This window comes from Hevea brasiliensis, chromosome 9 (assembly GCF_030052815.1).
Source record: "Hevea brasiliensis isolate MT/VB/25A 57/8 chromosome 9, ASM3005281v1, whole genome shotgun sequence".
Lineage (NCBI taxonomy): Eukaryota > Viridiplantae > Streptophyta > Magnoliopsida > Malpighiales > Euphorbiaceae > Hevea > Hevea brasiliensis.
The window spans coordinates 8424796-8452176 of NC_079501.1; the positions used below are offsets into that span (position 1 = coordinate 8424796).

The 27381-nt window shown below is 34.6% G+C and overlaps 1 protein-coding gene and 1 long non-coding RNA gene across 12 annotated transcripts; both read left to right on the plus strand.

Moving 5' to 3' along the window:
• The first annotated feature begins 3312 nt into the window (after positions 1-3312).
• On the plus strand, positions 3313-9388 carry LOC110669087 (ent-copalyl diphosphate synthase 1-like). The gene is made up of 14 exons (XM_058152104.1): positions 3313-3412; positions 4061-4147; positions 4324-4412; positions 4557-4860; positions 5043-5226; positions 5903-6117; positions 6218-6338; positions 6459-6571; positions 6652-6994; positions 7384-7482; positions 7590-7841; positions 8455-8575; positions 8688-8885; positions 9150-9388. The coding sequence occupies exons 1-14, from the start codon at positions 3313-3315 to the stop codon at positions 9360-9362; spliced, it is 2439 nt and encodes an 812-aa protein (XP_058008087.1). The 3' UTR covers positions 9363-9388.
• Positions 9389-13399: 4011 nt separating this feature from the next.
• On the plus strand, positions 13400-16714 carry LOC110669019 (uncharacterized). Of its 11 annotated transcripts, none has more exons than XR_009151149.1 (10): positions 13401-13572; positions 13660-14004; positions 14103-14253; positions 14348-14591; positions 14727-15240; positions 15330-15419; positions 15541-15758; positions 15882-15948; positions 16059-16125; positions 16234-16714. It is a non-coding gene; the product is annotated as an uncharacterized LOC110669019 (long non-coding RNA). The 11 variants fall into 11 exon arrangements; XR_009151150.1 differs by having other exon boundaries at positions 15897-15948; XR_009151154.1 differs by having other exon boundaries at positions 15897-15948; positions 16078-16125.
• The last annotated feature ends 10667 nt before the right edge of the window (positions 16715-27381 follow it).

The following is a 27381-nucleotide window of genomic DNA, read 5'->3' on the forward strand; positions in this document are numbered from 1 at the left end:
GTACATCTCGATCTCCACCATTGATCATAATCGTGAGGATGGATCTGGAGCCCTCGGATCAAAGAGTAGATGACAGGTTCGGTGTTTTTTATTCCTAGCCTTCGGATCCATCTTGTAAGGCAAGACCCTGAGCCATTGGATTAAAAGAAGAAAGGACGGATATTCTGAACGGAATCCTGACTCTTCATTTTGATTCTCTTTAATTCTTAGACATCAGATTATGTCCTTTTGAATATAAACCCTCTGTCTCCCCTGGTGAGATCCTAACCCTTCATTATGAGCATCCGTTTCCTATAAATACCTGCATGCAATACTGCAGAAAAAAAAATGAGAAGGTGGTGATTATAGTGGAAAGACTCTGAAATTTGATTCAGTCTTGCTAATTGCCATTCTGAGCTTTCGAAGTGTTGAGAAACTTCAGAAACCAGTTTTCTTAAGTATTTTCATCAAAAGGAGCTCTAAGTCCTAAAACTTCTATTTTTTCTGTTTCAATGTAACCATCTTCATCTTCACCTCATTCCCACCATTCTAGTATCTGGCATTACCCCCCCGAGTTCAACTTCGTTCTAACCTCTTCCCATTACTTCGGGTAAGTCCTAGTCATTCGGCCGTGAGCTCCCACTCCGGCAAGATTCATGGATACCGGAGTCAGCTCATCTGTCTCCTCAACTTTTCCACAGGTAAGCATCTACACTGTCGTTTTGTTAAATACCCTTGGTTCGTTTTCTCAAGCCTTCTTTTAAAGTTTCTTTTATATCCAGTCATATTAAGTCTCAGAATAGTCTCGAACTTATCCCCTGTGTCTTTTTTTTGTTTCACTCACAAAGTCCATTTTTCGTTACTTAGTTTTCATTTCCTCCGAGAATATACATTCAAGTCATAAGTGACTTGAAAATACTCTTAAAGAATATATAGGCAGAAGTATTTTAGCATGATAGTTTCAGGGCTAAATAAATGAAAAGTGATAAAAAGATAGGTGTAACAAAAGGTCGAATAGGCTGGAAACAAGAGTAGGTCAAACAAATAAGTTATGAGATCGGCCACGGAATGAGCCCAGGTAATAATATAATAGATCGGGAATCGAGATAAGATCGGATCCCAGACTAGCGACTAAAAAGAGATCGAATATCGCTAATCAAAGAGTTCTGATAAGGCAATCACGTAGAAGATCGGCAAGAAGTCCGGTCTTGCATCCACCCTCTAGTTATAAGGTTCAGTGGGCTAGGAAAAGCTTTGCACGGGTTTCTTACGCCCTCGGTCACCAGAATCCTTAGTTCAAAGTTCTTATAAAATGCAATTCTAATAAACACATTAAGAGTTTGGGGGAGAGTTCTTACCCGAGCTCAGCCTAATTTTTAAAAAACATAATATATTAAGAGATCGGGGGAAAGTTCTTACCTGAGCTCGATTTAAACGCAATAAATTAAAGAGACCAGGGGAGAGTCCTTACCCGAGTTCTCAACTTAAATTCTATAATACACTAAGAGATCGAGGGAGAGTTCTTACCCGAATTCTCGACCAAAACCTCAATAAAATATATGGAGATCGGAGAAGAGTTCTTATCCAAAATCTCCCGGTTAAATTTTAAACAGAATACTCTAAGAGATCAGGGGAGAGTCCTTACCCGAATTCTCGATCAAAACCTTAATAAAATATGTGGAGATCGGAGGAGAGTTCTTATCCGAAATCTCCCGCTTAAATTTTAAACCGAATACATTAAGAAATCGGGAGAGAGTTCTTACCCGAGCTCAATTTAAACGCAATAAATTAAAGAGATCGGGGGAGAGTCCTTACCCGAGTTCTCAACTTAAATTCTATAATATACTAAGAGATCGGGGGAGAGTTTTTGCCCGAATTCTCAACCAAAACCTTAATAAAATATATGGAGATCGGATGAGAGTTCTTATCTAAAATCTCCCGCTTAAATTTTAAATAGAATACTCTAAGAGATCGGGGGAGAGTCCTTACCCGAATTCTCGACCAAAACCTTAATAAAATATATGGAGATCGGAGGAGAGTTCTTATCCGAAATCTCCCGCTTAAATTTTAAATAGAGTACTCTAAGAGATCGGGGGAGAGTCCTTACCCGAATTCTCGACCAAAACCTTAATAAAATATGTGGAGATCGGAGGAGAGTTCTTATTCGAAATCTCTCGCTTAAATTTTAAACTGAATACATTAAGAAATCGGGAGAGCGTTCTTACCCGAATTCTCTTAACTTAAAACATCATAACTTCAATATGCGAATTAACCCCCCAACAAAAGTCCATTACGCAATATTTATTCACTGAAGGGTCATCTCATGTACTCGTATTCTTGGGCAACCCTAAATAGTGAAATATTAAATATTCATTTTATCCGCACAAAGGATTTACATCATTCTACCCCCTAATTATCAAATTTTAATTTACGAAGAGCATAACATTAAATCTGCTTACCATTGTTGAGGGACGAGGTGGGGTGCCTAACACCTTCCTTACCCGTGTACGGACCCCGAACCTAAAATCTCTGTTTTTAAAGTGGATTTTAATTTTCAAAATGGTTTTCTTTAATTTCCCTCAAAATTAAAGTGACAACTACTCACTTTTCTCACTTCGGTGAGAACTCGTCCAGGCGACCGCAAAAACCCTTGCGACAATGGGTTAGAGTTTAATTGAGCTTACTTCGGGTTTCAGGGGTCTTATGCTGACCCAAGTCATAGTACCGGTCCAGCCCATAATTTGAGTCGTGACATATATATACACACACATGGTATGGGTATTCCGCTAATTATAAATACTTTTATTTTTAAGTCAAAATTTAGGGAACAAATATTAAGGAAGCAAATATTAATTTTTAAGGAAAAAATTTCAAAATATAATGTTTTTATAAATAGTAATTTAAAAAAAATTATGAAACAATGCCTTTCACGAATTATTAAGGACACTTATGCATCTGCATCTTTTTTTAAAAAATAAGTCTTTTTTTATAATTAATTAAATAAAAATAGCAGACAGATTTATGAAAATATGGTTATAAAATTAGTAGCACTACCAAACTTCCCTACGCATCTCAACATTTTTCTTCGCAGCTCACATGAAGAGTAGACAGGGAAAAAACCCAAAAAATGAAAGGGAAAAGGACAGCTCTGCCATGAATGAATTAGAGATACCATGCACGTAATAGTGGGAATCTCTTGGGAAGTCGATTCTGTCAGCTTCCTTCCCTCCCCTTCACTTTTAAATACCCCATAGTTTTCCCTAAGCTTCCTTAATCCTCTACTACATTCCCACCCAAAAAGAAGAAGATAAATAATTAAATATAACACTCATCATGTCTAGTTCCTACCTCCTCTCCACCGCACCAGCCACCACCCCAAGATCTTCTTCTTCTTCCTCCTTCCCCATCCGCCCCCGTTCCCAACTTTTCTCCGGTTAGTTCTTTCCCTTTTTCCTTTTCTCATAACGGAGCTCGACAGCTCTGCCAGCCACCACTAACCCTATTATTTTTTTTAATTTTTTTTAACGTAGAAAAGACAAGACAACGGTTTGCTGTCTATCTTTTTTCTTTCCTGTCATTTACAACCCACAAATATTTTCCCATTTTTGTTCATAACGATAAGCTTTCCGGTCATTCTTTTAATTTCAAGATTGCAACTTTCTTTCATAACGTTTGTTTTTTCTTGCCGATCAAATCGTCTTCTTTGTATGTTTTGATTGGTTTATGATAAGCGCAGCGCTCTGTTTGAAAAAACGCTGCTCCTGATCATGGATACAATTCTCTACAATCACTAAAAGCGAGGACAATGTTCAATTCTTTCGTTTTTTTTTTTTTTTTTTTTTTTTTTTTTTTTTTTTTTTTGCTTTTGTTTTAAATAAAAGAAAAAAAAAGGTTTCATTGGATTTTTCGCCTCCTTCTTGCTTCACATACAGCATTCATTATTTGTCACAATTCTGTTAATTTCGTCCTTTTTATTCGTCCGCAATCCTTAAGCCGATAATTTACTTTAAAGTCACCAAGCTCAATTATTAAAACGGAAGAAAGAAGCTAATTGATGTAACAACCATATATGTTTTTGCAGGTGTTTGGTTGTACGGAGCTAAAGACAACCGAGATAACGCTGATATTCGCCCAAGATGCAGAGCTATATCGAAGCCTCGTAGTCAAGGTACTGTACCACCCTCCACGTCTCTCTATAATTGTTATACCGAGTTTAGGCAAGGATGATTCTTCAAAAATAACAACATAAGCGAAGAGGTTATGAATGTATAAATATGTACATCCTTGGCTTTAGTTAAGTTGTTATTTTAATTATACTTAATTAGTAAAAAAATTATCCTGCAGAATACCCAGATGACTTTCAAAAAAATGGATCGCCAGTTGTAAAGTGGCATGAGATTGTGGAGGATGACAAAAAAGAGCAAGTTTCTAAGGTGATTTGGAAGTGTCACTTTCTCCTTGACTTTCTCCTGTGCCACTACTAAACTAAGTATATATTCCTGTGCTACTACTAAACTAAGTATATATGCAAATTAAGTTTAATTAATTGTGGTTGCATGGTTTTTGTACAAATTAAGGTATCTATATCACATGAGAAAATCAAACGCATTCAAACCATTAAATCCATGTTGAATTCCATGGAAGATGGAGAGACAAGCATTTCAGCTTATGACACCGCATGGGTTGCTCTTGTTGAAGATGTTAACGGGAGTGGCGCTCCTCAATTCCCATCTAGCCTTGAATGGATAGCCAAAAATCAGCTCCCAGATGGTTCATGGGGTGATGCTGATATTTTTATCTCGCATGACAGGATAATCAACACACTAGCTTGTGTTATTGCGTTGAAGTCATGGAATATACATCCAGACAAGTGTGAGAAAGGTATATAACATACTATATAATTAATCACAGTGCAAAACGTACATAGTTATAATTGATTTCCAGGCTAATTAATCAATTAATTAATCTATAGCATCATCTTAATTAATTTGTTTTTAAGTTAAACGTGCTTGCTAAGTTAATTACTTAACTTATTGGGCATCAACTTTATGTATCCTCATCAGGAATGAAATATTTTAAAGAGAACTTGTGTAAGCTTGAAGATGAGAATGCTGAGCACATGCCCATCGGCTTTGAAGTTGTTTTCCCTTCACTTCTAGAACTAGCACGAAAGTTAGACATTGAAGTTCCCGAGGATTCTCCCGTCCTGCAAGAGATCTATGCCAGCAGAAATCTGAAGCTTACCAAGTAATTTTCACTACTCAAACTTGAGCTGTAATAATTTTGTTGGCTTGCTTTATTAATTATCTTTTACAATGGGTAATACTAGATTGCACCGGTGTATTAGTTCACCAAGAAATCTTATTCGTAATAACAGTTTGAAATTAAAATATTTTTGCTTGACAACGGTTTTCTGGACAATTTTTTTTTTTTTTAAAATAAAAGATTAGAAACAACTCATTCATGAGAGCCTTTGTCAAGAAATTCTCTCAAATTCTTGCATGCTTGCCATGTGTATTAAAAAGACATATCTATATAATGTTATAAATCGATATAAAGCAAACTCATTATTTCCAATAACTTGCTATATATGTGGCTTCCTATTTTCAAAATCATGTCACATGATCATATGCTTAACAGCTTTACTTACTTTTTTTCTTATAATTATTTGCGATTAAAATCATTAGATTTACTTTGATATCATTATATTCTTGTAAAAAATTAATTTTTCAAAAAAAAAAATTAAGGCTCAATGATAAAATAAAAATCCTAAAAAAATCCTTGCATATAGGTAACAGATGACATAGATTAACGGTTTAAATTCATTATTTTATCATCTAATGACTAAAAATGAATTATACCGGTGCACCATAGAAGGTCTCCCTGTATAATATCTTATCCATCTTTTTATTTTTGGAAATAGGATACCAAAAGACATAATGCACAAAGTGCCCACCACACTACTCCATAGCTTGGAAGGAATGCCAGGCCTAGAGTGGGACAAGCTTCTGAAATTGCAGTGTCAAGATGGGTCATTCTTGTTCTCTCCATCCTCCACTGCCTTCGCACTCATGCAAACTAAAGATGAAAATTGCTTGGCATATTTAAACAAGATAGTCCAACGATTTAAAGGAGGAGGTAAAGTTCCCTTTTCTCAATCCTCATCTTCAAAATATCTTACGTCGACTCTCTATGTTCATATTTTTTTATAAATTTTCACGCGTTCATCATTTTTCAGTACCAAATGGGTACCCGGTTGACCTATTCGAGCACATCTGGGCTGTCGATCGCTTGCATCGCCTTGGAATTTCAAGATACTTCGAGCAAGAGCTTAAAGAATGCGTTGACTATGTTGCTAGGTATAATCAACCAGGACATTTGAAGCCGACAAACAAATCAAAACAACTTAATTACTAAAGAATCTATAAAATGAGAAGATATATATTTTCCTTTCCTAAAGCTTACTTGAGCTTCCGCAGATATTGGAGAGAAGACGGCATCTGTTGGGCAAGAAACTCCGAGGTTCATGACATTGACGACACAGCTATGGGATTCAGGGTTCTTAGATTATACGGCCATGAAGTTTCTTCGGGTAAATCCACGGCACAAAATTTCTTAAACTATAAATATATATTTACAGTAATCCTCATATTCTTGTTACGCAATTGGCAGATGTGTTCAAGCATTTTAAGAAGGGTGATACTTTCTTCTGCTTTGCCGGGCAGTCATCTCAGGCCGTTACCGGAATGTTCAACCTTTATAGAGCTTCTCAGGTGCTATTTCCAGGGGAGAAAATCCTCGAGGAAGCTAAGGAATTTTCATCCAGTTTCCTAAAAGAAAAGCAAGCTGCTAATGGAGTCGTCGATAAATGGATTATAACCAAGGACTTACCAGGAGAGGTTGAGTATTCATTGGATGTTCCTTGGTACGCGAACTTGCCTCGAGTGGAGGCGAGATTCTACTTAGAACAGTATGGCGGCGAAGATGATGTATGGATTGGCAAGACTCTTTACAGGTATTCCATTGTTGACCGTAAAAAAATTTTATCATTCCTATAAAGACAGTGGAAGGAATAATCCAAGAGATGCTGTCAATCTTGGAGGTTTTAATTAGTTAAAGTCTCCACACAATTTTCTCCATCTCATCATTCGACTTTTTTTGTGTCACACTTTAAAAAAATTTTCCAGATAAAATTCCTTATATAAAAATATATTTATAATATATAGTTTAATAATAAAAAAATTATTTATAAAATTATGAAGTCTCAATTTAAATTTTAGTCAAAATTAAATAAATATATATATATAATAAAATTAAAAAAAAATTCCAATTTAGTAAGAAAAAGTTGTTAATTTCAATTTAATAATTAATTATATTTTTATTATTATTTTTTACTTACCGCAGGATGCCATATGTGAACAACAATGAGTACCTCCAGCTCGCAAGACTTGACTACAACAGTTGCCAAGCATTGCATCGCGTCGAATGGGACAATTTTCAAAAGTAACTTTCACTAATTATCTTTTAATTAATATTATATGGATCATCAATAATATTGCGGATCATGATTCTAATTAATTCAACGCATACGGGTGCAATGTAACGTACAGGTGGTATGAAGGATGCAACTTGGGAGACTTTGGTATAAGCAAAAGAGAGCTCCTATTTGCTTATTTCCTGGCAGCAGCCAGCATATTTGAGCCAGAAAGGTCGAAAGAGAGGCTTGCATGGGCTAAGACCACAATCTTGTTCGAGACCATCGACCGTTATTTCGATGACAACAATAATTCCACTGAGCAGAGAAGAGCTTTTGTCCAAGAATTTAAAAACGGGGTTGGCGCACGAGGACCTGTAAATGGAAGGTACGCATACATACACACATATATATATATATATATATATATATATATTATTCATTTTATAGAATAATATCACATCCTTTGGATATGTGTCTGTTTCTTTATTTTGTCAGATTAATTTCTGATGTGACATGTCTTTGGGTGTGTCTCTCAAACTATACTCTTTGTCTTATGTTAAATACAATAAAATAGTATATCAAAATAATGGCATTGAGCATGAAAACTTTACACTCTTTCGGATAAATAATTAGAAAAGAAAAAATTTTTTTTTTTATTTTTTTATTTTTTTATCACTTATTTTTTATGAATAATAAAAAAATGATAAAATAAATTACTTTAACTCTTTAATTTTTTTTTAAATTAGAGAGAAGATAATTAGAAGAAAATCAAAAATTTCTCTCCCTTCTCATTTTTCTTTCTTCTCATTTTTCTTTTTCTTTTCAAACAATAAAAAACATCTTCTCAACTTTATTTTCCTTGTATTATTTTCCTTCCTCTTCTCTTTTCATCTATCCAAACAAGGTGTTTTCCTCCTATTATTTTCCTTCCTCTTCCCTTTTCACCTATCCAAACAAGGTGTTAGAGAGAACCAATACGGTCTTAATACTGGTTGCAGGACAATGGAAGCAAAGACAAGGCAGGAACTAGTCAGGACAGTGCTTGGAACCCTAAATGATGTCTCTTTGTACGCACTGGTGGCTTATGGAAGAGACATTAGCCACAGTTTACGTCATGCTGTGAGTTTCAAACGCCTTATCTCTTATGTACATTTGTACAGCTAGAGGAAGAAGATGTGGTTAATTTCAATGCCCTAAATTTATTTGTTTGATTAATTAATTAATTATGCAGTGGGAAAAATGGCTCCTTGAGTGGGAAGAGGAAGGAGTCAGGCACCAAGGAGAAGCAGAATTGATAGTGAAAACAATAAATCTGGCAGCTGGAAGATGGATCTCTGAGGAGCTTTTGAGCTATCATTCTCAATATGAAAAACTTTTTAAACTTACAAACAGAATATGCAACCAACTTGGACATTACAGGAAGAACAAGGTCAGTATTATATCTTTATCAAATTTTATCATAAATAATAGAATTATATAATGCTTTGAAAAATCAAAGTTCAAGCCGTATATATCTGCCTTCAATGGATTCCGACAAGGCACCCAAAGCTCAACTGGGATTCTTTTGGGAAGATGGCTTCAAATTTGATATTGCGGATGGGAAGTGGAGGGTGGGGTCCGCATCACTACCAAGCCAATGGGCTTTCATTTGATTCTATGTTTAATCATATTTATTTATTTGTAAAAAATTCAGGAACATGACAGCAAGAGAAGCACAACCCCAGAAATAGAGGGTGACATGCAAGAGCTGGTGAAGTTAGTGCTCCAAAAGTCCTCAGAAGGAATGGATTCTAACATCAAGGAAACATTTTTCACAGTGGTTAAGAGTTTTTACTACCCTGCCATCTGTGATCCTGGGACTATCAGCTATCACATTTCTAAAGTACTCTTTGAAAAACTGTGCTAATTAATTTATTCATCTTCTTTGTGCAAGATTTATGCGATCATTTCGTGCATATTCTTGTCAATTATTGCAATGTAACTACACCCAATAGACTAATTTCTTTTTAAATACTGTTACATTGCACAATGGATTTTCTATCACCAATGAAACATGCCCTGGATGAAAAAAAAAAGTTTACAATTTGATCTCTAAATTTTGTCTTATATTATATTTTAATTTTTAAATTTTAAAAAATTAATTATTTAAATTTTAAATTTTACACTATATTATATTTTATTTAATAAATTTAAAAAATAAATTATTTAGTACTTTTAATTTTAATATATAAAATAATTTAATCTATGTGATTTTAATATTTATAATTTTATCCATTATAGAAAAAATAAATTTTTGTATATATTTAAATTATAGAGATTAAAGTGTGATATAATATAAAATTTATAGATTAAATAATTAATTTTAAAAAATTTAAATTTTATAATATAATATAATATAAAATTTAAAAATTAATTAATTAATTTTTTAAAATTCAGAAACTCAATTATATTATAAAAAAATTATCAAATTTTAAATGAAAAAAAATGCAATCGCCAATGCTTCAATACTTGTGTAAGCCATAAAGGCATATCCAACATTAGGTAGGTAGGTAGCTAGCTAGAATATTAGGCATACATGGTACACCAGTACAAACCAGAAAATTGGCAGACAAAAAAAAAAAATAAAATTACATCCAGACACATGGAGGGAAATAATTTGCATGTGTATTTACCAAAATATCCTTCCAAAGGAAGTAACCACTTGGAGGAGGTAGAGACACTCTTTATTGCTCTTTTTGTCCAAATCAGGGTGAAGATGGCAGACAATTGTCACCCAAGAAAATGTTATAAAAGCTGGTGCTCCCTTCAACTGGAGATATTATAACCGAAGGAGAAGCCAAATCCCACATCTTGAGATTTGGTAACTCATTGGTGAGAAACAACAGAGGAAATCCTAATTATCTCCACTTCAATTTCTTGTCCTACAGCAAGCTAAAATAACTATATATGAACATTGTCTTAAATCAAATTTAATATTAAAAGAAACAGAGGGAAAAAAAAAACCTGAGAAAACCTTCAAAAGTGCACCCTACCAATGCAGTAACTCAACTGCTGGTCTTTGCTCTTCTAACCATTTTTTTGGAAATCCGAAGAATAAAATAGACCACTCAATGATTATCATGTAATACCTGACACCCCCATTGGTTTAATATAATCCTCGTATATGCACAAGTGATTAACAGTAAAATTTTAAGCGTTAATTTGGAAATATAGGGTTAAAAAACAAAGATTAAAAAATAATATACAAAATTCAAAATTTCATTTGAAATAAACCAAAATACTATATCAATAACCCATAACACATTGAATAACACAATATCTAACAGCAATACTTCAACAAGTGAAATGGATTAGATTGCGAGGGACAGTTATTATAACATTTCGGCTGCTCTTTCAAAAATTTAGGGGTAGGAATAAGATTGGATATTTGTGAGTATCTGATTTTACTAAATTTTAATAATAAATTTAGATAATATATAATTAAATTTAAGATTAATTTTGAATTGAGAAATGATATCTATAATAAATTTGTGTTCATATTTTATATTTTTGGTATTCGTTATTTAAATTTATTTATAAAAATAATTAATTAAATATAAAATATATATTTTTATAATAATATTCACAAATTTTTATATATTAAATTTTAAGTAAATAAAATTTAAATATTTAATAAAATTTTTAAAATTTTAAAATATAAATTTATTAATAAAAAATATTTTTATGTAAATTATTAATTATAATATGTACTCTTAATCGTCTTGTGGTTGAAGATTTTTCAGCTCAGGAAGCTCTCTTAGATGGATAAAATTAAAAGGCTTTTCACGTGTTGAAATTCGATTCCTTCACGCTGTTTCAGGCTTTTAATGGTTTATCAACAGATTTTTCTTATTTGAATTCAATTATTAATTATGTGAAAACCCTATGGACGAGCTTGTTATTGTTTCTATTTGTTTTATAAAAAGGTCAGCAAACTAGTGTGCTCATGCACTCGCTGATGCTGCTGCTTCCACGTCTGGCTTGAATGAGTGGAATTTGTCTCCTCCATCATTCCGGAATGATGCATTATCCTTTGATGCTAGTAAAATATCTAATGCAGTTTTCTTTCATTGAAAAAAAAAAAAAAAGAAAAGAAAAAACTGCACAGATCTCATCTTCAACGTTCACATGCCAAACAAATCAAATCATCACAATCAAAGTCACACATTTTAGATCTCTTTTGACATAAGTTAAACGGCTGATCTATGAGCTTATTCTTTCATCTCAAGAACTACAAGCATCATCATCATCTTAACCTTCACTTGTCAAGGAGGTCTAATCATATTCCAATTCTTCAGGGGTAACTGGCCGTTTGAGGGGAATGATGGGCTTCTTCTCAACATCCCTTGATAAAGCTTTCCTCATATCTAAATGCAGAGCACAACAGAATAACTTATCAGAGGCAATAAAAGTACTATTTCTGTACGTCAAAACATTAAATGAGTTGCATCTTTCGACCTGGCAATATTTGAACTTGAGACCCCTTAATAAGATCCCAATGCTTTATTGCTAGGCTATCTGTCTAGGGGAAACGGGGGATGGAAGTTCAATTAAAAGGACATAACGATGTTTCAGGCAGATGTGGAAACTCACCTGACCCGTCTTCCTCCCCTGAGTAATAGCGTAGCACTCGTCTATAGATTACATACCCAAGCTGAGATGAAGAAGACGGATATAATAAGCATCATCTTGTCTATTGAAAAGCAAGCAGGGAAAAAGTACAGAGACATATGCATATCCACAAGGACCCCATTCCCAAAAAATACTACACATATGACTTGTAAATTGAATCTCTCGTTTAGTTATGGCTCCATTCCTTTTAGCATTTTCTTCAACTAAATGTAAAACAATTTCCCAATGGAAAATGCAACAAGAACCCAGCAGTTTTTAAATTCTACAATTTTCCTAACAAAGGGAACTGATCCAAACCAGCCGCACTATAGAAACATGTTTTGTCGATGAGATGAAACGTTTATGTCAGCTACAATTTCTCACAGTGCAGAAGAACCTACCATGCATCTTTTGCACATTTTTATTTATTTTTTTAATGATCACAACATGCAGTTATTTTCCAACATTATAACATTAATAAAATAGTAGGAAACATCAATGGTCCAAACAAGGCTCAAGACTCAAACGCTAAACAAAATAGTTCGCATGAGACTACTCCAAGGGAAGCTAACACAGCCAGTTAAATGCAACATTGATAAAAGGAAAAAAGAAAATAGTTCATATAAGATTTAAAGTTCAAAATACCTGCAATAAGATAAACTTGCCTGAGTTTTTACAGCTACTAGAAATATGATCAAGTAGCAAAATTGAAAATTTATAAAAGATGTCAAAGAAAAGAACCATTACCTTCTCATACATGTTTATAGCAGGTGTATTTGATGCTCTAACAAAAAGATCCACGAAGTATGCTTTATCACTGCAAAATAAAAGTTGTAAATAGAAAGATTCCTAAACCAATGCTAGTTAGGATGTCATATAATTTACAAAGTGAAGATGCAATCAAACAAAAGCCTTAACCAAATCCAATTAATTCCATCTAAGACATAATGTTGTATAACTGTCCTTAAATCAATCAGTAAGGCAACAAGAGAAGAAAAATGTCTTAAATGCCATAAAGAAGTTCTGGGCTACACTAATTTGTCAACTCAATGTAACTGGAAAGCAATATAGTTTGCAAGGAGAAGTAAACTATGCAGCATAAATTGAGAATTATTGTCTTACCCACAAAAGTATATTTCAAAAGACCTCATAAGACTTCACCTGTCGTCTTTTAGATTAGAGTGTAGGTAACCGATTACTAATCGGTTAAAAACCCAACAGAAATAGTTTCTAAATACTTGTAAGATTAAATCAAATTGAAAATAAAATAATGTGCTACAGCTCCATTGTAATCTAAATCACCTCCCCCCGTCTCTCTCTCTCTCTCTCTCTCTCTCTCTCTCTCTCTCCCTCAACTGCAACGCGCCCATCCCCTCCCCCCTCCTTTGTTCTCCTGATAGAGCACAATTTAAGCTTCTATACTAGGTCAGCTAGACACATAAGTACCCCTCATCGAGATTCTCCTGGTAAACTACTAATCTCTAATTATATACTTATAGAATTAATGTTTCATGTTTCATGGATTTACATTTGGTTTGCTGTTTTTGTCGCAGAAGAGGATGGGCATTTAGAGTTGCAAGAATCAGCGAGGCTAAGAGATCGAGAATTGTTGAATAGGAATAAGCGGAGAATAGGAGATAGGTTGGTGCTAGGGATTAGCAGAGAAGAAGGGGAAGAAACAACGGAAGAGAGCGCCTGTGATGAAGAGGACTATGAAATTGATGACGGTAGAGTGTCTCGGATGCTTCCTCCCAATGCAACATCCTCTTCCTCGGTGCTTCCAAGCCACAGCCACCGGAAGAGCCTGCCTCCGACGAGAGTTGGTTTCAGACAAGTGCCATCTTTGAAGGTCCCTAATGAAATGATTGGTGTGTCTGTACCGAGGAAGGCTCGCTCAGGTTGAGGATTTGTTGTCTTGGATCTTTTTTTTTTTTTTTGGATTTTCGGATATGGTCTGTTGGATTTGTTAAATTTTTATTTCCCCCCCTTTTGGCAGCTTCTGTGAAAAGGTCGCACGAGAGTTGGGTTCAGGAAATGGTGGATTTGGGGAAGACCTCAAACACCGGCGAGCTTCCACTTCATCGGTGAGTCGGAGCGCTGAGGCTTCGCCACCTTCATCGTCGGACATTTCAGTTAGAAAGAAGATGGTTGGCTCATGTCTTTTAGTTTCTTTCAAGTTTCATTTCATTAACCTTGAAGGAATATTAAGGATTGGGATTTTTGCGTTTATTCTATTTGCAGAAACTCAATGGACCCAAGACTCGTTTTTCCAAAGTGTGGAAATCTACGGTCCACGAGGATATCGAGATTGAGATCGCAGAGGTTTTGTATGGGTTAATGAAGCAATCGCAGGGCTCCAAGGAGGAGAAGGACGCTGAAAATTCTTTGCAGAAGCTTGAATCTAAGGATGCAAATGGTGCTATTCACGATTCCAAGTCATCCCTGACCCCAGTCTCTGTCCAGAGCTCTTTTTTCTCCCAAAACAGTAAGCCCTACGACCGATCCCATCCTTGGTGCGTGTGGGAGTGTTTAGCTTGCAGCTCCGATTGTAAAGATTATTTTCCTCTCTTTTTTGACGAGTTTATATATGGTTTTTAATCCTTGCAATTGATATTTACAGCTTCAAAGAAGCAAAAATTAGAGGCTGAAACAGCACCATTCCAAAACAGTTCAATTGCTTCTTTAGTTAAAGATGAAAGCGAGCAGCCTGTGAAAATGGAACTTGTTTCACCAAAAGTGGAGAAAATTTCTACATATAATGTGGAACCTTGTGAAGATTCGCGTAATATGGGTGATTCTCGAGCTGCATCCTAGTCACCAGAATTGCAAGAGGAGGTAATTAAGCAAGTGGATTCAAAATCGGCGATTGAAGAACCTGGAGTTGCTAGCGACGAAAAATCTGTGTCACCAGAGGAGGAATTGGCTTCCTGCACTAAATTGGATGTTGATTTCTAAGATTCAACAGTGAAGAAAGCGTGGGCATAAAAGAAGCTTTTGTTTTCTTTCTTTTTTGCCAGTGATCCTTTCGGGATATCTGATTTTCCCCCCTATACTATCTGCTCTGGTTTCTCAGCATTTCAAATACATCAGAGGTAGAGGGCCAGCGCAAGGAGAAGTTCAAGATCGATTTGATGGTGAGAATCTCTCTTTCGCATTTTGATTAGACTTTGGTTAGTATTTCCTTTTCAAAATTTCTCAAAGAAGATTAATGCCTTCCAAACAGGCTCCTCCTCCTATGGTATCTTCTCCAGAACGAGATGGCTTTATTGATTTGTCATCGGATCCTAAACCTACTTCCGAGGATGTGGAAATGGTGAGTACACACTTGGATTTTCAACTAATTTCGTTTTCCCAGTTATAGTTCAAAAATTGGACTCTTTTGATGTTCTGTATTTTTGTTTTAAACTCACCGGCTCTTCTACTTTCTATTGCAGAAGACAGAAAATAAGGTTAAAAACGAAGAACAAGTGCAAGAATCGGTGAAGGAAGCAGCAGTTGTGGAAGTTAAAGATAAGAAGATAAAGGTAATTGGAGAAAAGCCTAAATTAAAGCTTGATCTGGAAGCTGGATCACGACTGTACCAATGACGATGCTGCTAAATGACAGCAGAAACAACCACCTAAAGCTGCTATTTCTGAATTGGAGACAACTGGTATTCAACATTTCAACCTGGCGTTAAGTGTAATGCCTATAACTATCATTTTAACTTGTATCCTGACCCAAAAATCTGACTGCATTTTTCTCTCTTGTTTTCTTCCCCTTTTTTTTTTCTCAGTTGAATCGAGCTTAGTGCATTTACCAATTGCTGTCTCTAGTTGGCCAAGTGGTCTTCCGCCTTTCGGGTGCGATATTTTATTATTAGACTAATTCTTCTCGCATGTAATCAGTTTTGATACTACTGTTGAAAATACATCGAGTTGAGGCAACAAAAGTAATTTATATTTATTGACAGATACATGCCTCCCTTCCAGACAGTCGTGCCAATGGATGGGACTACTGGATCATCCACAGCAACATAGGTATCATGTGTTTGTTCGTCAGGATTACAACTTAGACATATATCTTTTTTTCCCCCCGAATTATCAATCATTATTAAATTTGCTGTTGAATTTTCAAATTATGGGCAGCCTCCTCGTTTTCTTCTTACACAACCTCGCTCGAAGAGATGTTCGACCCACCATTATATTGCTAGCAACATTTGCTTGCATCAGCAATTCACAAAGATGAACAATTTCTGGGCACCAGCAGCTGGCTCCGTCACTCTTCCTGTAACCAAACCCAATAATACCAATGCCATGTCTTCAATGGAGAATATGATTATTAGAAATCCATTGCAAGGGAGCTTTCCAGTTGTGAATGCCAACACTGCCCAGGACAAAGGGCAGGCTGTGGCAAATTTTCCTGTTTTTACTTGGAAAGATAGAAATGTTGAGGGGGCCAACTGCATAGACACAGCACAGAAAAATCTCCACAGCCAGCCTCAGCTGGTAATTTGATGGTATTGTCTTATCCTGTTCATTCATTGTAATTCGTTTTTGACTCGGCCCATAGATCTTGTCCTGTTGTTCCAGTTTATATTTTGATCTAGAGGTATCTCTTGTATGGTCATTGATCCTCATCTTTTTAAATTGTAGCATGGCCCTCCCTTCATGCGAAAGTGTGAAAAACACAAGTTTATACCATTGAATTTAAAATTTTCACCTAGAGTTACATGCATCATGCAAAATTTATTTTTATCTATTTGATTTCAATGATAAACAACATATTAAAACTTTTTTAATATGTTTTTGGATCTGTATTTGACATTTAAGATTTTAGAATTAATCAGATTAATTTTAGAACCCTAGATTAAATCAAGAACAAACACACTAACCTCTTGATGCACTGCAATATTTGCGCCTTCGAGATTCGTCTTCAGGACACCAAATGTTGTCCCTCTAGCTTGTCCACACTAAGAACACCTGTGGCAGCTCTTGAACAGCTTCTAAAGATTTTTCTATTATTTATAAAATCAAGTTCTGTCTTTTAAGAGATAAAGATGTAAAAAGTACACTAGAAACGATTTCTAGTATTTTTATTCCAAGAGATTATTTGCTAATCTCTTGGAATAGATGAGAGATGAAGAAGAAGAGAAGGGAGACTCTTGGGTGGCGGCGCTAAGGATGAGGAGCTGCTGGTTGTTTTTATTTTCTTTTCATAACATCACTTATATAGCTGGGTCAACACATTAAACCCTTGTCACATGTCACCCTCTGATTGGTTTTAGGTTTAATTGACCCAATCACATTGTATCAAGTGTCAAACCTATATTTAATCTTAATTTTAATCATCTTACATTATTAAAAGACATTTGGCAAGCTTATGTGTAATGCCATGTCTCACCATCTCACGGTGCCACATGTCACCATCTTATGGTGTCACATGTCACCATGTGAATGACCAAAATGTCCCTGTGTCTTAATTTTGAGTTCTTAACTCAAAATAATTATTTCTCTTCTTCTAATCAATTTATATTAAATATAAATTAATTAATTAATCTCTATTAATTAATTTCTTATTAATTAAATTCATATTTAAACACTTTAAATATAAATTTAACTTATACTATACATCCAATAATCTAGATTTGGTTTCAAGTCATGCTAGGGACTTTGCAATCTAATTACAAATTAAACCTATTTAATTAATTAATTAAACTCTTTAATTAATTAAATCATATTTAATTAGGTGATAACTTATGAATGTGTGTGACTTACTAGGCTCATCACTAATTGGCAATGAGATATGATATAAACTCTTAATATCATCAGAACTCTTTCTTACCATAAATGATTTCTCTAAATCATTTTATGTACCTCATAGACCATGGTTAACACCTAGCATAGCATGCCATTGCCACCCAATTAGTAATAAGGTTTACCTTAAATGAACCTATAATCATATGTTACCATGCACTGGAATCTCTCTGTTACAAAATCCCAACTCAAGCTGGAATCATGGTTTATGTCAAACTCTATTTGCTATGAATATTATGTTCTCTTTTAATTTCAGTTCTTGATTAAAAAGATTTTCTCATCAGAAACTCTTTTCTAATTAAATCTATCTGTCCTGGCCAGAAACTTGAAACATCAATAACAATTAAATGAACATAGGATTTTATCTCTATTTACTTAGAGGAATAGATTCTATCTTGATCAACACCTACCTCCATATATAATTAGTAGGAGCCAACACATGCCCATATACACATACACATTACAAGTATGAAAGCAGTATCAAACTCAAACTACCTATTTACAAGATAACTGTGCTATCTCAGGTCTAAAGATTATATGCACTGATATGATTTATGACAAAACATTGACAAGAGTAAACTCCATGTGCTTGTCATAAGTGTCAATGGTTCGGCCTACTTATCATTTATAAGTGCCTATCATGTTTGTCATATGGCATGAGACTCACCATTCCATCTTATTTATATCTCATATAAATAACTTGGAAACAAACATGAATACAATCTTTCTGGATAAGTCATATCCTTATTATGAAGTATCCTTGATTATGAACCTATTTATGATACTTTGTACTAGAAATATTGTCACTCATATTCTTAACAACTTAAGAATAGAATTTCTAACAAAATATCAATGGACTTTTTCTATTACACATAAATATCTTATGTAAACGGAAAAGTGGAAATGCCTTTTATTAATAAAAACATGTACAAGATACATGCTAAATGATATGCTCTAGGGCATACTACTAACAATCTTCCACTAGCACTAGAGCCATTCATTACAATATCTTAGGCTCATCTTCTCAAGATGTCGGTCTAGCTGAGTCTGTGACATAGGTTTAGTGAATGGATCAGCTTGATTTTCAGCTGATGCTATTTTCTGCATGGCTACATTGCCTCGTCCAACTATTTCTCTGATAATGTGGTAGCGCCTTTCTATATGTTTGGATTTCTGGTGAGACCTTAGTTCCTTAGCCTGTATGACTGCGCCATTGTTGTCATAGTGTAGTGGAACTGCTGACTCAATGGAAGGAACTACTATAAGTTCTGTCACGAACTTCTTTATCCAAACAGCTTCTTTTGCAGCATCTGATGCAGCATCTGATGCAGCAATATACTCAGCCTCGGTAGTGGAATTTGCAGTCATGCTCTGTTTGGAACTCTTCCAACTGATTGCACCTCCATTACAAATGAACACATATCCAGAGGTAGACTTTCTATCATCGATATCTGATTGGAAATCAGAATCAGTATAACCATCCAATTGCAAGTCTCCACTTCCATAGATCAAGAATAAATTCTTAGTTCTTCTCAAGTACTTAAGGATATTCTTGACAGCTATCAAGTGTTCCAAACCTGGATTGGATTGATACCTGCTAGTCAAACTAACAGTATATGCGATATCCGGCCTAGTACACAACATTGCATACATTAAACTTCCAATAGCCGAAGCATATGGAATCCTGGCCATCTTATCTCTTTCTTCAGGTGTCTTTAGAGACATCTCTTTAGAAAGATGGATACCATGTCTCACTGGTAATAATCCTCTCTTGGAATCAAGCATGTTAAACTTCTTTAACACCTTTTCCAAGTATAGACTTTGGGATAAACCAATTATTCTTTTTGCTCTATCTCTATAGATGCGAATCCTAAGAATATAGGTTGCCTCCCCTAAGTCTTTCATGGAGAATGTATTTGACAACCACACCTTTACAGTTGTCAACATACCTGTGTCATTACCCATCAACAGTATATCATCCACATATAAGACAAGGAAAGTGATAGCACTGTCACTAACCTTCTTATATACACATGGCTCATCCTCATTTTTGATAAAATCAAAGGATTTAATGGCTTCATTAAAACGAATGTTCCAACTCCTCGAAGCTTGCTTCAACCCATAAATAGATCGCTTTAGCTTACTTACCTTGGAACTATCTTGGGATTCAAAACCCCTAGGTTGTTCCATGAAAATGTTTTCTTCAATGTATCCATTGAGAAAAGCTATTTTGACATCTATCTGCCAAATCTCATAATCATAGTATGCAGCTATTGCTAATAGAATCCTAATTGATTTAAGCATGGCAATAGGCGAGAAAGTCTCCTCATAGTCGATTCCTTGCTTTTGGCGAAATCCTTTTGCTACTAGCCTTGTCTTATAGGTCTTTACCTTTCCATCAGAATCAATTTTCTTCTTGAAAACTCATTTGTTCCCTATAGTACAATACTTTCAGGTGGGTCAACAAGATCTCAAATTTGATTCTTATACATGGAATCAATTTCAGATTTCATAGCATCAATCCATTTTGAAGAGTCTATATCTGATATAGCTTCTTCATAGGTAAGTGGATCATCTCCATGATCTACTTCTTCATGAGTAGATAATTCTTGTTATTTTTCATGAAGGAAACCATATCTCACTGGTGGGTGAGATACCCTGGTTGTTCTACGAGGAACAGCTGTAGATATTTCATTAACGGGTATAGGTTGACTAGATGGATCTATATCCATCTGATCTGTTGGTTGGTCAGAATTCTCTAATTCCAACTCTATTTGCCTTCCTTTGCCTCCTTCTTGAACAAACTGTTGTTCAAGAAATGTGACATCTCTACTCACCACAACCTTTTGTGATGTAAGCAAATAAAAATAATATCCAAAACTATCTTTTGGATATCCAACAAATCGACCCTTTTCTGATCTGGTTTCAAATTTATCAGTGTTTAGCTTTTTGATATAACCTAGACAACCCCAAATCTTAACATGCTTAAGACTTGGTTTTCTTCCATGCCATATCTCATAAGGTGTGGAAGAAACTGATTTTGATGGAATCCTATTCAGAATATACAAAGCTGATTCTAATGCAAATCCCCAAAAGGAGATTGGCATATCAGTATAGCTTATCATACTACGTACCATATCCAATAGGGTATGATTTCTCCTTTCAGATACACCATTCAGCTGTGGCGTTCCTGGAGGAGTCAACTGGGAAACAATGTTGTGCTCTCTCAAGTATTCATCAAATTCAATACTTAAATATTCACCTCTACGATCTGATCGAAGAGCTTTAATACTCTTTCCTATTTGATTTTCTACTTCAGATTTAAATTCTTTGAACTTTTCAAAGGATTCATGTTTGTATTTCATTAAATACAAATACCTAAACTTTGATTTATCATCAGTAAAGGTAATAAAATAATGAAAACTACCTCTAGCCATTTCTTTAAATGGACCACATACATCACTATGTATTAACTCTAAAATATTTTCAGCCCTTAGCCCTTATCCAACAAAGGGTGATCTAGTTATTTTTCCCTGAAGGCAAGATTCACAAGTTGAAGTAGGCTTAGAGCCCAATGAGGATAAAATTCCCATTTTCTCCAGTTTTGCAATCCTATCTTCTGCTACATGACTTAATCTTAAGTGCCAAATATATTTTGAACTTGAGTTGATTTTCATCATGGCATTGTATTCTTTTAGATTGCTATACTCTGAGCAGTTCCTTTTTCAATGCCCATCCTTCTGGCAGTGGAAACACTTTCCTTTGCCTCCATCAGCTTTAGTCTTCCCTTTCTGTTTAGCTATTTTCTTGGAAGGATCAGGAATCTGAGGTTTCTTTTTCTTATTGCCCTTCTTTTTGTTGGACTTTCCAGTAGAAAAAGATACAATCAAAGCTACCTCTTTGCCTTTATTACCCGTCATATTCTTTTGGGCAATCACCAGCATGTTGAGTAAACCAGCTAAGGTGCATTCCTGTTTAGTCATATGGAAATTTGTCACAAAATTTCCAAAAGACTCAGGAAGGGACTGAAGGATCAAATCTGTCTGTAGTTGGAAATCCATGTTGAAGTCAAGATGTTCCAACTGCTCAATCAGGCGAATCATCTTATGGACATGATCCCCAACATTCTGTCTCTCAGACATCCTCATGCGGAACAGCTGCCTAGATATCTCATACCTAGCATTCCTACTGTGCTCACCATACAACTCTTGTAGGTGAAGGAGGATCTCACTCGCACTTTGCATGTTCTCATGCTGCTTCTGTAACTCATTACTCATGGAAGCAAGCATGTAACACTTAGCTCTCATATCATGCTCCTTCCACTTGTCCAAAATTTCATGTTCCTCTGGAGGTAAGGGACCAGGAACATTTGAATCTAGAACAAATCCTATATGTTCAAGGTTCAGGACAAGTTTTAAATTTCTTAGCCAATCAGAGAGATTAGGTCCTATCAACCTATTGCGATCAAGTATGCTTGCAAGGATATTGGATAGTGGTGGTTGTTCTATGCTCATTATTATCAGAAAATTAACTGCAGAAAATAACCAGATTAATTAGTAAATGTATCATGTAATTAACCAAAATGAATATGGTCTTTTAATCAAATTGGTTCTTCCACTAACTTAGCGAATCCTACACTTCAAAAGTAGAAAACGGAAATCCTAGTTGGATGGATTTCTAGTGGGTGATTGAATTCTTATAATTCTATTGATCATCTTCAGGTACATCCGTTATTGGAATTACAATAAACTATAAGTGAGCAACTTCTTGCCCATCACATCTCATGTGAGGTTCAATCATTTATCTAGCCCCTAATGCTCAAAATCTCAGATACATCCATTATTGACTTATCTTGCATTAGTTAAGTTGATCCCATTGAGTCAGTAATTATGCAAATAATTTTAATGTCCTCAGGTACATTCAATATTGGCCACCAAACCATTTACATATTTACAACATCTCATGCTTAACAATTATTCTTAAGAAAATCTCTTAAATTAATTGCATTTTATGCAACTATTTAAAATTTCTTAAAATAATTGCCCCAATGGAGGGCTTATGTTATAATTACTTTAATTATAGTATTTCCAACTTAATCATTTGTTTGGAAGATTTTATGGTCATCCTAATTACTATTAAGGTCTCACTTTGCACATTATCCATTTGGCATGCATATATCATATAATTGCATACATTCCCATACATCTCATGCATTCATGGATAAGCAATAAATATGGTATGATCATTGACTTTCTAAGGGATTCAATTCTGAGTCACCAAGAATTGAATCAGGGCATTCCTAGGTGTATTTCATTCATTCATTTTACAAGAGTTGCTGAAGAAGTACATAATCAATACTTGATCTTGAATTCCTCCCACTGGTCCCACCAATGCTCTTGACCTCCTTGAACTTCTTGCAATCCAATATTACATAGTGATCCTTGGCATACCAAGGCGAATTTACAAGAAGTAAATAAATGAAATTACAACCCAAAAATTATTACAACCTTAATAATACATGCCCAAAATAAATTAAAATAAATTAATTAATTTACAATACCAAAGAAACATAAAAGAAATAAATCCAATCACATTGGTCTTTTATAATCCATGATCATCCATCATACATATCACTATTTAACAATTAAATAAAACATACATATTTAAATTAAATTGAATATCTTATATTCAACTTAAAAATTCATATTTGAATATGATTCAAATAAATTTAAAAATTCATATTTAAATCTCATTCAAACAAATTTAAAAATTCATATTTGAATCACATTCAAACAAGCTTAAAAATTCAGATTTGAATCACATTCAAACAATTTTTAAAAAATCAGATTTAAATCATATTCAAACAATTTTTAAAAATTCAGATCTGAATATTATTCAAACAACTTTAAAAAATTAGATTTAAATATGATTCAAACAACTTTAAAAATTCAGATTTGAATCATATTCAAACAACTTTTAAAATTCAGATTTGAATCACATTCAAACAACTTTTAAAATTCTGATTTGAATCACATTCAAACAATTTTTAAAATTCTGATTTGAATCAAAATTTAATTGTGATTAAAATCTAATTAAACAATTTAATTAGACATAGGATGAGCTTTTAGATCATACAACAATTGCAAATTAAAAAGCCAAACCTTTGCACCACCCATGAAGCCAAACCATGCGCACCATTGATGGTGTTCTTCAAGCATACCGCTACACATCCATTGCAACCAGCAATGGATAAATCATCTCATGAACAAAACACACAATTAAATCATATAATCAACAATCTAAATGACAAATATAGTGGCTCTGATACTAATTGAAGGAGCGGAAGCGTGAAAAACACAAGTTTATACCATTGAATTCAAAATTTTCACCTAGGGTCACATGTATCATGCAAGATTTATTTTTATCTATTTGATTTCAATGATAAACATATTAAAACTCTTTTAATATGTTTTTGGATCTGTATTTGCCATTTAAGATTTTAGAATTAATCAGATTAATTTTAGAATCCTAGATTAAATGAAGAACAAATACACTAACCTCTTGATGTACTGCAGTGTATTTGTGCCTTTGAGATTCGTCTTTAGGACACCAGATGTTGTCTCTCTAGCTTGTCCACACCAAGAACACCTATGGCAGCCCTTGAATAACTTTTAAAGCTTTTTCTATTATTTAGAAAATCAAGTTCTGCCTTTTAAGAGATTAAAGATGTAAACAGGATACTAGAAACGATTTCTAGTATTTTTAATTCAAGAGATTGTTTGCTAATCTCTTGGAATAGATGAGAGATGAAGAAGAAGATAAGGGACACTCTTGGATGGCGGCACCAAGGATGAGGAGCTGCTGGTTGTTTTTATTTTCTTTTCATAACATCACTTATATAGCTAGGTCAACACATTAAACCCTTGCCACATTAAACTCTCTGATTGGTTCTAGGTTTAATTGACCCAATCACATTGTGCCAAGTGTCAAACCTATATTTAATCTTAATTTTAATCATCTTACATAATTAAAAAACATTTGGCAAGCTTATGTGTAATGCCATGTGTCACCATCTCATGGTGCCACATGTCATCCTGTGAAATGACCAAAATGTCCCTGTGTCTTAATTTTGAGTTCTTAACCCAAAATAATTATTTCTCTTCTTCTAATCAATTTATATCAAATATAAATTAATTAATTAATCTATATTAATTAATTTTTCATTAATTAAATTCATATTTAAACACTTCAAATATAAATTTAACTTATACTATATATTCAATAATCTAGATTTGGTTTCAAGTCATGCTAGGGACTTTACCTATTTAATTAATCAATTAAACTCTTTAATTAATTAATTAAATCATATTTAATTAGGTGATAACTTGTGTATGTGTGTGACTTACTAGGCCCATCACTAATTAGCAATGAGATATGATATTAACTCTTAATATCATCAGAATTCTTTCTTACTATAAATGATTTCTCTAAATCATTTTATGCATCTCATAGACCATGGTTAACACCTAGCATAGCATGCCATGGCCACCTAATTAGTAAAAAGGTTTACCTTAAATGAACCTATAATCATATGTTACCATGGACTGGAATCTCTCTGTTACAAAATCCTAACTCAAGCTGGAGTCATGGTTTATGTCAAACTCCATTTGTTATGAATATTAAGTTCTTTTTTAATTCCAGTTCTTGATTAAAAAGATTTTCTCATCAGAAACTCTTTTCTAATTAAATCTATCTGTCCTGGCCAGGAACTTGAAATATCAAGAACAATTAAATGAACATAGGATTTTATCTCTATTTACTTAGAGGAACAGATTCTATTTTGATCAACACCTACCTCCGTATATAACTAGTAGGAGCCAACACATACCCATATACCCATACACAGTACAAGTATGAAAGCAATATCAAACTCAAACTACTTATATACAAGATAACTGTGCTATCTCAGGTCTAAAGATTATATGCACTGATATGATTTATGACAAAACATTGACAAGAGTAAACTCCATGTGCTTGTCATAAGTGTCACTCGTTCGGCCTACTTATCATTTATAAGTGCCTATCATGTTTGTCATATGGCATGAGACTTACCATTCCATCTTATTTATATCTCATATAAATAACTTGGAAACAAACATGAATACAATCTTTCTGGATAATTCATGTCCTTATTATGAAGTATTATCGATTGTGAACCTATTTATAATACTTTGTACTAGAAATACTGTCGCTCATATTCTTAACAACTTAAGAATAGAATTTCTAACAAAATATCAATGGACCTTTTATATTATATATAAATATCTTATGTAAACGAAAAAGTGGAAATGCCTTTTATTAATAAAAACATGTATAAGATACATACTGAATGATATGCTCTAGGGCATACTACTAACACAAGCACCAATAGCAGCTACAGGAATTCAAACTGGGCCTTCTAAATCTGCCGCCTCTGTCAACAACACATCATTCTCTGGTAGTGCAGTACCCAGAGTTCCAACAAATTCTTCAGCATTGCCAGCAGTAGCTGCAGCTTTGAGATTTAGTTACCCAAATTTGGCAGACAATAAAGCCTCATACTTGACAATACTTCCTAACAATGGTTACTCATTCCTAATTGCCACTCCCATTGGAAACCCACCAGCAATCAGAGGTGGATGTCCTGCCTCAGCATTGCCTTTCTATAATGGGTCTGTCTACTCATCTCAGATGCCACATCCCTCCCAGCTTCAGCGGCAACAGTCTCACTCTCAGTCTCTGGTCCAACCAGTTCGTTAGAATGCAAGCTCATCAAGTGGCTCATCATCATCCCACAAACAACCGCAGACTCAGCAGCCCCGGGGCACACAGGTTAGTGGTAATAACTTTTTGACCTCAACAACTGTGCAGTCACAGAAGCAACAGAAGCAGCATGTGCTATCCCATCAACCTTGGGAGCTTGAAAATGAGTGGGGAAGCTACCCCAACAATTTCTGACACCCACGCCTCTCACTCTCAAAAGAATGTTCATGGCCAGAAATTCATGGTTCCTTTCCAGCCAAACTTCACTTTAATGCCCTCAAAAACTCTTGGTGTGAGTGGCAGTGGCAATCATGGTGAGAAGGACAACAACATCAATCACAGGACAAGGGTTTGAAGAGTGGAGTAGATATGGTCCCTTCTCAAGCATTTGCATTGTCATTTGCCTCTTTCAATGGAAGCAACACACCTTCAAACCTGAACTTCGCATCCATGTCACAAAATCCTGCGATCTTACAAAACCTTCCAGACATGACTTGCCAGGAGTACCAGGTTGTATCTGCATCCCAATCCACACAAAAGAAGAATCACCAGGTATCTGAAGGGAAGACTGGAGCCAATGCTGCCAATCCTGATGATGGAAAAAAGGCCATGGTGGGAAAGTAGCCGAGTATTGGGCAAGAACTTAGTTTTGATAATTCAGCTAGAACTCTTAACTTT